Below are 11,600 nucleotides of genomic sequence, written 5' to 3' on the forward strand. Positions count from 1 at the left end.
TGAGCCCTAATTCCCTCCTCGGTTATTACCATCCCTCCTCTTTGATCCCTCCACAACATCTTCTTGTTTTTCCTACCCTCTTCAATATTTTCTAAACTTAATGCTCATTCCTGACTACAATGGCTCTAATTGACCCCAACCAGCCTGACTTTGGGCTTGACCAGCCTGCTTTCGACCCCGAGGCCTTTCTCAATGGCCTCGCCAGCCTCGATGCCAATGTATCTTCTAATGCTTCTAATGACTTCGAGCACTATCAAATCCCCGAGCTCTTGTGCAGTTTCGATGAATTCTTCGCCAGTATTCCTCTCGATGACCTCGATCAGTCTGGTTTTGGACAGTCCAGTTCAGCCACATCTGTAAACTGCTTTACCCAGCCACTATCCAGCAACATCCCTGCCCAGGCACCCTACAGGCAGATGCCATACGACCCCTCGATCGGTATTGCATACACCTCGGAGGACACTGACGTCTCCAAGGTCCGAAGCTGGGAGAACCTCATCGCCCAGGCCAATTTGGTCAATGCTGGCGTGCCACCCTCTACTCCTCAGATCATGGAAGAGGAGACAGCCAGCCAAGGCCTCCAGAATATGGACTCGCCCGACTCTCTGTTCAATTCTCCTGGCACCCAGTCTGTCGCGAGTGTCGAGAGTGTCGAGATTGTTGAGACTCCCAGTCCCACCTCGTCGACTCCTTGCCCTCCCCGAGCTCCTGCAGCTACAACTGCACCTTCGAATGCCGCGACAAATGTGATTGTAAGTCCTTACTTATGATTGACCATTTAATTAGAAATATGTGCTGACTGTCTTTCACAGGCAAGCGCCATTCCTAGCCCCAATCCTCGCGCCATGCAGCTTCCGCGAGCGTTGACGAACCAGAAGGGCTATGCCCAACACGTTTCACCATTCGCACCTGTTGCAACAATTGCTCCTCCTATCTCCTCGATGAACTCTCGCGAGCTTGACAACGCGCGCGCTCGAATTCAGACCTTGGCTAGAGAACGCAACTACTACCAACGTAATTTGCGGAAGGCGACCAATATTGACCCTAAATCGGGCAAGACCAGTCTTCAGCTGCTGCAAGCGGAGAATGTGAACCTTCGTCGGGCCAACTCCAAGCAATCCCAAGAAATCCAGAGAATGAAGAATGAGGCCGAAGCAGCCAAAGTGTCGTATGCGACACTGGCTGAGTACTACAACGACAGCCTCAAGCAGCTGCACAAAGCGGAGCTTGAGTTGGAACAGCTGAGGAAATAGGAACTCAAGTCGTATGTAGCTTTGCAAAGATGCTCACATGTCCAACATATGTCTTCTGAGATGCAAGCGTGTCTCCTTATCTTTGTGCTTAGCCTTCCTCCGAGACTGTTTCTACATTGAATACAACTATGTCTCCTTATGTTTTCTCTGCCCTTAGGATTTCTAGGATCTAAAAGTCAACCATAAAGCTCCATAGATAATCCGTGATTGCGACTATTTGTATACTAGGCAGCTTCCCAGTGAGAACTTTTTTCTGACTGTTGATCGATTTCAACTGTGATATCACATAGAAAGATCAGAGCGTTGAACAAAACAACCATGTTCCTCATTGGACAAAACTGTCGATACGAGTGCAAATGTCTCATATTGGGCAACATCACGAAGTAACAGCACGGCCAGCTGGCCCGACGGCAAGGCGCTTAACCACGAATCAAAAGATTAAAGGTGATCCCTGCGTCGGTCACCTTTTTTTGTTTTCCTAGCTTGTATGACCCACTAGTCAACATACGTCATGCCTGAATATGTATCTCGTCATGGCGGATTCGAGGAGACCCGTCGGTCTATCAGGCCGAACAGCCTGTCACCGGATTGCCTGTTGCTGCGAAGTAATAGAAGAAGCCCGGAAGTCAGTATCCCCAAACTTCATCTTCATCCTTCATGTTTGATGCAGCGCTTAACAAAGCAAAAGTACTAACTCCCTCACAGAATTGAGAATACTGAACCGAGATGTCTGATAAGGATAAAGATATCAAAATCCACACATGGGATGGGCCCGATGACCCCGAGAATCCCTTCAACTGGAGTTTCGGATACAAATGGGTGATAACGATTACCGTTTGCTTCATGTAAGAAATGCCATCTCAACACAAAATACATAATTTTAAGCATCAAACTAACATCCTCACCAGCTCCATCCTGACAGGAATCCCCGCAGGAAGCTACGGCTCCGGCAACGACTGGTTGAAGCAAGAATTCAATGTCCAAAACACCCCCTTCCCAAACCTCTACTGGGCCACCACTTCCTGGAACATGGGCGCCGCCTTCTGGCCACTGATTTTCGTCCCTCTGTCAGAGTCCTCCGGCCGCATGCCAGGATACTTCGTGGCGTATATACTCCTCGTCATTTCGCTCTTCCCATCCGCGTTCGCAAAGAACTTCGCGACACTCATCGTGACTCGGTTCTTCGGTGGAGGTGCTTCTTCCACCGCGATTAATATTGTCGGAGGAAGTATCTCCGATGTGTGGTTCGGTAACGAGGCTCGCAGCCTGCCCATGTCTATATTCGGATTTACGAGTGTTGTCGGTATTTCACTTGGTCCATTTATTGGATCTTCTATTGTGCAGATTAATAGATCGCACCCATGGCGTTGGTAAGCACAACTTGCATTTCTGAATATCAATATCCAAAATCCCATCATGCTGACCACCTCCCACGTAGGATCTTCTACATCCAAATTATCTACAACGCAGCCTTGATCCCGGTCTTTTGGCTAATCCTCAAAGAAACCCGCCCAGATGTGATCCTTAAGAAGCGCGCAAAGAAGATCCGCAAAGAAACCAACCTCCCCATCTACGCCTCCTCCGAATTAAACGCCCCAAGCAAACTCAATCTCTTGAGACTCTCCTTCCAACGCCCAACACACATGCTCATAGCCGAGCCGGTCGTGACCTTCTTCACTTTGTGGATAAGCTTCGCCTGGGGGATCCTGTTCCTTTTCTTCTCCAGCGTCGTGCAAACCTACTCCACGAACTACAACTGGGGCACGATGTCAACAGGTCTGATACAGCTCGCCATCTCGGTGGGTGCGGTCATCGGGACAGTCATCAACCCGCTACAGGACTGGATTCATCTCCGCTCTGAGAGGCACAATAAAGAGAACCCCGGGAAACCTATCCCTGAGGCGAGATTGTACACATCTATCCCGGGTAGTCTGCTATTTGCGGCGGGTTTGTTCTGGTATGGCTGGGCTAGTCAGCCGCATGTTCATTGGATCGTGCCGACTATCGGTGTTACGGCGACGGGGATTGGGATCTATTCGATTTATATGGCTGTTGTTAATTATTTGACTGATGCTTATGAGCGTTATGCGGCATCGGCTTTGTCGGCTGCTTCGCTTGGGAGGAATACTTTTGGTGCGTTCTTGCCGCTTGCTTCGCCGCAGTTGTTCTCCAATCTTGGGTATGGATGGGCGGGGACTTTGCTTGGGTTTATTGGGATTGCGTTGTCTGTCGTGCCTGTTGTTTTGGTTTGGAAAGGCCCGGAGATTCGGAGGAGGAGCAAGTTTATGAGGGAGGCGATGTGGGAGCCTTAGCAGAGGCTGGGCTAGATTGATCGTGGGAGGTAAATATGTATAGGGTAAACACATGAATTTATTGTTTTATTTTGTTCTTATGTCCATCTAATGGCCGTTCTCTATTGTAAAATGCCAAGAGGGTAGTATAAAAAGACAAGAAACCAAAAACCACAACTTCCTCCACATGTTCTATCAACTCTGAATCCAAGGTGAAAAGGATAGTGGAAGAGGGTATCGGGGCAAAGGGGTCGGGATGGCCGTCCACATGGATGTTGCTTTTGGGAAATACTTTCGCTATCAAACATTCAACCACAACAAGCACGAAAAATTTACTTTTCAGCGCGCATGGTGCGGAAGAAATCCATGACACTGGTGTAAACAACAAGCAAAATACCACCACCAGGGCCGAGACGCAGGACCTTGGGCGTGAAGCCCTTGTACAGAGCAGCGAAGCCCTCCTCCTTCATCACGGTGCCGAGAGCAGGCCAGGCCCAGTTGTACTTGGCGACCTGACCGGGGACCTTGGAAGTGTTCTGGATGCGGGACTTAACAACATCCATTGGGGTGTTGACGACAGTACCGACGATACCACCAATGCTACCGGCAATCAGGTCGTTGCGGGTCTGCTGGTTCTTGTTGCCGGGCTCGACGGCGGGTAGCTGAGCGCGGACCTGGAAGATACAGCCGAAGTAACCGGCGTTCCACAGAATGTGGCGCCACATGGTCGACTCAAGGCCGTTGTACATTGCCAGCGGGCCTTCTGCGGCAACGATCTTCCTCACAACGTCGATCATGCCGTTATACTTGTGGGCCTGTGCCTTGTCCTGAAGACGGATCTTCACCAGCTCGAAAGGAACCACGACAAAAGCTTCAGTAGCTCCGGCTGTGGCTCCGGTCAGGGTGGCCAGTCCTTGGGTCTGCTTGTCCACACCGAACAGGTTGCGGTAGAAAGCACCCCAGCTGTCGTTAGCAGCGAACTTGGTCGCACGCTTCGGCGCCTCCATCAGGATGGGCGCGGAAATACCACGGTATAGACGAGAAGCACTTTATTCGGTGTCGCATGTTAGAGAGAGAGCCGTGGCTGCGTCGCTGGAGTGATGACATACCCCTCGTTCTTAACAATCTTACGGAAGCAGTCGAACATGCCATTGTAGTAATCCGCACCGGGAACAGCGGGTCCAGACTGAAGCTGACTGCAAGAGGATATCGTTAGCCCGTGTCATATAAAGTCCGTGTTTATTGCGACCGGCGGCTTGCTTACATTCGAGTCTTGAGCACGTCCAGAGGGTACCTGCGAGTCACATATCGTCAATTGGGTCCAATTTTCACACTGTACCAAGCATATCTCCAACAGAAGCACTTATGATACCAAGGAAAGGAAGTGGATAGCCGTACATGATCAGGATCTGCTCGTGCGGGGAGACATGTTAGTCAACAAAACATCTCGTGGGGGGTTCCGACATGACGAATCAGGTCGGGATCGTTTTTCAAAACAGAGGCAAAAGATACATACCTCTGAGACACCAGCCACCGCACCGGCGGCGAACTGGTAGACGAAGGGGAGGGGCTTCTGGGGAGTTTCAGACATGATGGCGGCTTGAGCTGGGATGTCAGTACGGGGCCTTAATTGGGTAATATTGGGATCGAAAAGTCATCGAAAAACACAGTTTTGCGATCAGATCACGACATATTCACTCACAAGACCTTAAAAGAACGAGGGTTGGAGAAGGAAGAAGTGAGAAGAGATGAGGTTGCCGGTGTCGGCGAGAATCGGTGATCGGGTCCGAGTGCAGCAGCCGGTAAGCCTCCGCCTGTACGTTTAGCCCGATTACTAAACCCCCGTGGGGAGAGCTTCTATAAAATTCACATTCCGAACTGTTTGCAGCTTTATTGTCATAAATTCATGTGCATCGTGTCTTCTCCTGTCTTTTTTATAACATCCAATATCCTACACACATCCCCAGCGTCATCCCCAACATCATTTTGCTAATCCGATGCACTACACCATCTCCGCTAGCAGCAGTCGCAGTCGCCTGTTCCTTGGTGACAGTTGTCGCAGATGCGGTGTCCGTTGCAGTACAGCTAGAACCACAAGCGAACCCCGTGGGACAGCATCCTCCACCCACGGTGTCGGCACAACGGAACCAGCCCTGAGCGCACAGGTTCCCACCAGAACGTTCCGTTGTTGTCGCGACGGGCGCTACAATCGTCACACCGTCTGATGTCATAGTCGTCGAAGATGTGGTCGGGCATGATGTCGTATCGCAGTCTCGTCCAGTACGGCAGCAGCCACCTTGGTAGACAGCGGAGCAGGCATAGAAACCAGTCGGGCAGACATCGCTGGTTACTGTTGAAAGGTTCGTAGGCCGTGCTGGTGGTGCCAAGCTTTCGTCTGTTGTGGATGTGCCGCTTTGGGAAGAGATTGTCGAGGAAGTCGAAGTCGAAGTCGAAGTGGAGGTTGAAGTGGAAATTGAAGTGGAAGTACTATCCGGCTTGGTCGAATAGGTCACAGTAGACAACATCACGGTCGAATGAAGAGTCACCGTAATAACAGTGATGTATGCGCCTACTCGACCAATCAGCAAAATGTTCATATTCCCAATTCCCATCAACAATCTGGGAATATTCACTTACATCCTCCTTCAACACAATCATATCCCGGGATACAACACCCACCCCCCAAAGCCTGCGAACAAGCCGTATACCCACTCTCACACGACCCAATAGTCCCAGAGCACGTCTGCCAGCTAGGACAGCAGCCCACATCGCCGTTCCCTGTATCAGCAACAATCTCGCACGTCTCCCCGGACCCACAGCAGCGATCGGATCGACCGATGGATGTGCACCCCAATGTCCCAGTCGGGCACTTGAAGTCTCGTTTTTCAAACAGATTGTTTGCGCTGTTGTTTCCTCGGGGAAGGAACTGACTGTACCCATCTGTGCTCGGGGAATAAGATGGCCCGAAAGGGTATGATTGGGCCACAAAGCGCGCTGGTGAAAATCCTTCTTCCTCGGAGAAGTGTCGCTCAGATATGTTACTTGACGAAGAGGCCTCTCCAAAACTCCAGTAGTCGAGGAAGAATTTCTCGCCTTCGTTCTCGCTCATTTTCTTCACGCCGAGAGCTGGTCCTGATGCGAGCTGGGATGCTATAGCGGCATTGCGCTGTATGATGATTTTTGCTGGCAGCGATCGCGTGTTAGTTTCTTTGGATTCTCGCTCCGCAGAGGGGTTTGTATTTTCTGCTAAGACCAGTGTTGCAAACTGTGGCAGTGAGCAGAACACGGTGAGGGCGTGGAGGAGCTGCATACTGCCTCTGAATATCGCGACCAGGATCGATGTCGAGTTTGTTTAGGCTGAGACCAGTGAAATAAGTCGGGTTGAAGGCTAACTTGCAGTTCGATAGTTGTCTCAAATATGCGTTTGTTTCACTAACAAAAGTAGTGGATGGATTGGTTGAATGAAACTTCGAGTTGAGTTGATGCGAATATATATTATCCTTTAACATTCAATTTAGTTGAGTTCGACAGATTTGATGAAAGAGGCTTTGTCGGACTAGGAATAATTAAGGGCGCATTGGGCTTTCTATAAAGCTGCATATAAAGGTGGCTGGGAATGCACACCGCTACGCATTAGCTTGCAGAACAGACATGTCAAGATGTGGAGTACAACAACAAGTCAGTGGAAACTTTTTTATTGGCTGATTTCGGCATTGAAGATTATTCTCTATGTCTTGGTCGACGTGGTACGATATCAAGAGACAGACTACTTCCACCTAACCAAATAAGAATTATTTAACACCAACTTCAAAGGTGCTCATATCATTTGCAAAATCAAAGACTAAATGCTAGCAGCACACCACAGAGTATGGCAGGGTATCGTCAGTAAATGACATGACATGGGAGGCTCTCGCACAGGAAACACGCCAAAAGGTATCAACGGAAATGAAAGAAACAAAACTAAGGCCTCAATGCAATGTCGAATGCAGCAAACAAAAACAAAAGCAAAAACAAATACGTATGGAACCAATTTCACTTGCACTTAGCAATAAATGATTCGACATGAAAGCTCACTGGGTCGGGGATGATGAGACCGAGGTTGCGTACAATACGGGATCAAGTAGAGGGATGTTCGGGGTCGGCTTCGTCTTCCTCCTCAGGCGCTGTAGGTAGGGGCTTGTCCGTGTCGGAAGATGGAGACTTGGGCTCTTCTACCTCCTCTGCCTCATCTCCATCCTCCGGTTTCGCCTCATTTCCACCTTCTTCTTGGGCGTCATCGCCTCCGCCCTCGTTGTTTTGCTCAGCTGCCTGCTCAGCTGCCTGCACAGCAGCGGCCTCTGCTTCTGCCTTCTCCATCTCGGCATTGCGGGCCTGCTGTCGATCCCAAACTTCTTTACGGATGCGGTCGTCTTTTGCAGTACGAAGGCGCTCAGTCTCCTCGAAGCCACCGCTCTTCTTCAATTTGCCTTCGTCGACAAATGCACCAAGTTCCTTCTGGAAAAGACCGATTCGCCGAGTCTCAAGCTCCTTCTTTCGTGCTTTCTCGGCTCGCTCAATGGCCTCGAGTCGGCTTTCGTGGTTTGGTTGCAAAGCACGAACTTCACCCAGGACACCGTCCTTGGCTTTCATGGGATCAACAGTTGGGTCAATTCCAAGACTCCTGGATGGGGCGCGGACAGCGGTGCTACCGGTTGCATTTGTCAAGACCTGCTCCTTGGTAGCTTGCTCCACCAGGGCAAAGGTCTGAGTTGCCTTCTCGAGATCATCTTGCAAGTCGGCGGCGAGATCCTCCTGCATGGTAAGCTGGTCTCGTTCTTCGCAAACCAGTTGTAGTTCCTTTTCCCAGATCTTGGTCCAGACGGGCTTCTCGCGAGCCAGGAAGTCCTGCATTTTCTTGATTTCTTTCATCACCAAGCTAATGTCACGGCCGACACCTTCCAATTGTCTTGGAAGAGGACGAACGCCGCGGGTCACAACATCCTTTCGAAGATCCTCAACCAAATCTTGGAGATCATCGACGCGAGCGACCAGCCGCTCCGATTCACCGGCAAGTTCCTTCTTACCAGTGTTGACGCGAGCACGCCCAGCATCACCTTCATAAGTGGGAGTGGAAATGTCACTAGCAACGGTCTTGACCTTGCTTGCCTTGGCACGGACTGCGCTCATAGAACCGGTAATATCGGAAGTAAAGTTAGAGTACGTCTGACGCAGGACAGCCAAATCACGACGCAAGCTCTGAAGCTCAGCAATTTGAGTTCCGCTACCCACAATCGATGCCTTGGAATTCCCTCCAACGGCAGCCAGGCTAGAGGTTGCTGGTGGAGCAGCAGACAAGCGAGCAATTTCTTTGGCTGCTTCAAGCTGACGATCCGAAACCCGCTGGATGATATTTCCTTGGCCAGCAAGCGTCTCTTTAACACCTTCGACCAGGAGGCGTACGCTTCCGAGGCCGTCATCGAAATGTTTCTTAACCTCATCGAGATTGTCAACGTTAAGCACTAACACAGACCGATCTTTGACATCGGTAAGATCTTCTAGTTCATGTCGGATGCCTGAAATTGGGTCTTGGATATAAATTTCCGGCAAATCAACGCCATTGTCGTGGGTATTCCAGGCAAACTTTTCAATAAAAGCAAGCTGCAGACGCCCAATGGTGAGCTCTGCAATGCCATCTGGGAGCACATACTTCTTAATTTTGCTTTTATATTGTAGGAACAGCGTCAGCTCTTTGCCCGGGGAAGGTTGCTCAGTAGCAAATTGAATAGCTGATAGCGGTGTTGCGATCTCGGACAATTCAAAGGTGTCCTCCTTCGGGGTTTGCGGTGCTGGTTTTGCGGACTCAAAAGCCTCTTCCAGTATTGGCTTCTCTTGGGGTAGGGGGAGAATCGAAGAAGGAACAATGGTAGATTCCACGGTATCGTCTTTCACCTTATGAGCATCCGGTTCATTTGGCACCTCGAGTGGTGTGCTGTCGATCTCTTGTGGCTCAAATGGAGGCGCAGGTGGAGGAATGCGTTCTTCTTCCACGACATTCGGAATATTTGCGGGTTGAGGAGCTTGCGCAACCTTAGCGACTTCCTGTAAACGATTGTTGGATCGTTGTCGTGTATGAGCAAATGAACCTCGCAGACGGACTGCGTTCAAGGATTCGCGGACATCACGACCGCGATTGGGAATAGGAGAGTTCTGAGTAGGCAGGACAGGAACACCGTTTGTAGATGTACCTAAATGTTTCTGGATCTGATAAGCGGAGAATCGACGCGAGGCACGTCGCTCAAGCTCTCCACTTCTCTGCAAAGCCCCCAATGCGTCATCCTCCTTCGGCGGGGGTGGAGGTGGAGGCGCAGAGAACCCGGTGGGTGTAATATATGAAGGTGCAGTGGTGTTCGATGTGTTGGCTCGAGGGGTTGTATCGTTATCGAAGGGCGTGGGTTGAGACAGCATTTGCTGGGCCTCTCGTCGCGATAGTTCTCTTTCGGCGTAGTTCGTCGTCCGCGGTTCGGTTATCGAAGGTGCCGAGGATGTTCGAGCAATGGACGGTGGATCCTCCAGCGATCCGCTGCCATACCGTCTGTTTGATCGTCTGGGAGACGACTGGGATGTTGACGGCATGGTGGATGCTGCAGCTTCATCATACAGTTGACCTATGGGCTGCCCACTAGCGATGCTTCCTGCACTGGCTTGCCGTCCTGGTGCGGACCGGCCATCTTCGCGCTGGTGCCGGGACCTTAAGCGAGCTTGCTTCTTCTTCAGCCCTTTTAACAAGTTGATGATTATATCTCGAATTCTGGGAAGGTATCTATCGAGGCTCTGGGAAGATGCATCTTGACTAAGAGTGTCTTCAAGTATGGTGCGCAGCAGGTCTGGTACGGGACCGAGGTCTGAAGTGTCGACTCCGATGGCACTGAAGGCGCGACAGGCCAAATTAAATTCATAGCCCAATCGAACGTATACATCTGACACGTCGTTCTCCGATGCTTGCTTTCGAGACCATTGGGTTAAGGTTTCGAGGAGTTGTTTTGTCGCAACCAAGAGGTGCGTCACGCTCTTTTCGATTTGGGATATTTGCTTATCGGGCTGTGCGGTGGGGGGAAACACCGGTTCATTAGCCACCGTACTGTAGGCAATTAACAAGCCGCCATAGTCATACCTGAGTCTTGCTAGACTGAGATCGCGCCGAGGCGGAGGAACTGCGGCCGGACTGCTGGGAAGCCATGGATGTGTCGGCACTGCCAGACCCCGAGGGTCGCTCGGGGGATGCTTGTTGAACCAACTGTTCGGGATAAGGGAACTGGGCTCTTGACACGTCTGAGAACTGCATGAGTATGATAGGCCAAATGTCCGAGGGAGTGAGAATAGAAAGTGAGAAATAGGGCAGAAGCGAGTGAGAGTGCCAAGCATGTGTGAAGATGATGCCCAGCCTCCTGTCAACTTGGGGCCTTACCGCACGCGAACCGATGATCAGTAGCGGTTCAACCCCCCAATACCATAAATACCATATATTACTGTATAGCCCTGTAATGATGTACAAGGGACCGGACAACGCGTTACTCGCCTATTCAGGCCACAGTAGGTAGTATTATGTGGCTAGTACATATATGGACTCGTGGCCTATTGATCCTTGACAATTGACAATTGGCCTCCAATTTGATGCCATCAAATCACATGCTTATACTACCTGCACTTTAAGAATCAAAATACATCGAACATCTACAAATACAACAGAACATCATCCCTCACCGCATCCACTGATAAGTACCCGATTGATAAGACCCTTGCCTTTGTCCTTCAGCTCCACTCTGGCTCTATTTATATTCCTGCATGTTGTACGGAGACACTTATTTGTGTTGTAGGACGATGGGCCAAGTCATTTGATCGTATTCCTACACCATTATTTAGATCTTCTGTGTAGAACTCACTGCTTTCTTTTCCATAGGAGCATGAACATCAAACCAAGCATGGTACCTGCTAACCCTAATATGGCAGCCCAACCAACTTAACGCCTAACTCCATCCCAGCCACAGAAGTAGACTTCGACAATAACTAGGTTAGAGGT

General features: G+C 50.3%; 4 protein-coding genes across 4 annotated transcripts; 2 read left to right on the top strand and 2 right to left on the bottom strand.

The window, feature by feature from the left end:
• Positions 1-119: 119 nt before the first annotated feature.
• Positions 120-1,253, top strand: N7518_001354 (uncharacterized protein; the record flags this gene model as incomplete). Its single annotated transcript, XM_057182282.1, has 2 exons — positions 120-752; positions 813-1,253. 2 exons carry the CDS (start codon positions 120-122, stop codon positions 1,251-1,253), a joined length of 1,074 nt encoding a protein of 357 aa, XP_057043732.1.
• Positions 1,254-1,979: 726 nt separating this feature from the next.
• Positions 1,980-3,565, top strand: N7518_001355 (uncharacterized protein; the record flags this gene model as incomplete). Its single annotated transcript, XM_057182283.1, has 3 exons — positions 1,980-2,098; positions 2,162-2,623; positions 2,692-3,565. The coding sequence occupies 3 exons, from the start codon at positions 1,980-1,982 to the stop codon at positions 3,563-3,565; spliced, it is 1,455 nt and encodes a 484-aa protein (XP_057043733.1).
• A 311-nt stretch (positions 3,566-3,876) lies between these two features.
• On the bottom strand, positions 3,877-6,854 carry N7518_001356 (uncharacterized protein; the record flags this gene model as incomplete). The annotated part of the gene is made up of 8 exons (XM_057182284.1): positions 3,877-4,591; positions 4,654-4,740; positions 4,809-4,838; positions 4,943-4,953; positions 5,061-5,143; positions 5,247-5,358; positions 5,548-6,113; positions 6,182-6,854. 8 exons carry the CDS (start codon positions 6,852-6,854, stop codon positions 3,877-3,879), a joined length of 2,277 nt encoding a protein of 758 aa, XP_057043734.1.
• An 806-nt stretch (positions 6,855-7,660) lies between these two features.
• On the bottom strand, positions 7,661-10,865 carry N7518_001357 (formin-mediated actin nucleation enhancer; the record flags this gene model as incomplete). Its single annotated transcript, XM_057182285.1, has 2 exons — positions 7,661-10,621; positions 10,695-10,865. The coding sequence occupies 2 exons, from the start codon at positions 10,863-10,865 to the stop codon at positions 7,661-7,663; spliced, it is 3,132 nt and encodes a 1,043-aa protein (XP_057043735.1).
• Between the last annotated feature and the right edge of the window lie 735 nt (positions 10,866-11,600).

The sequence above is a fragment of the Penicillium psychrosexuale genome (assembly GCF_028828465.1).
Source record: "Penicillium psychrosexuale strain IBT 29551 chromosome Unknown utg000002l, whole genome shotgun sequence".
Classification (NCBI taxonomy): Eukaryota; Fungi; Ascomycota; class Eurotiomycetes; order Eurotiales; family Aspergillaceae; genus Penicillium; species Penicillium psychrosexuale.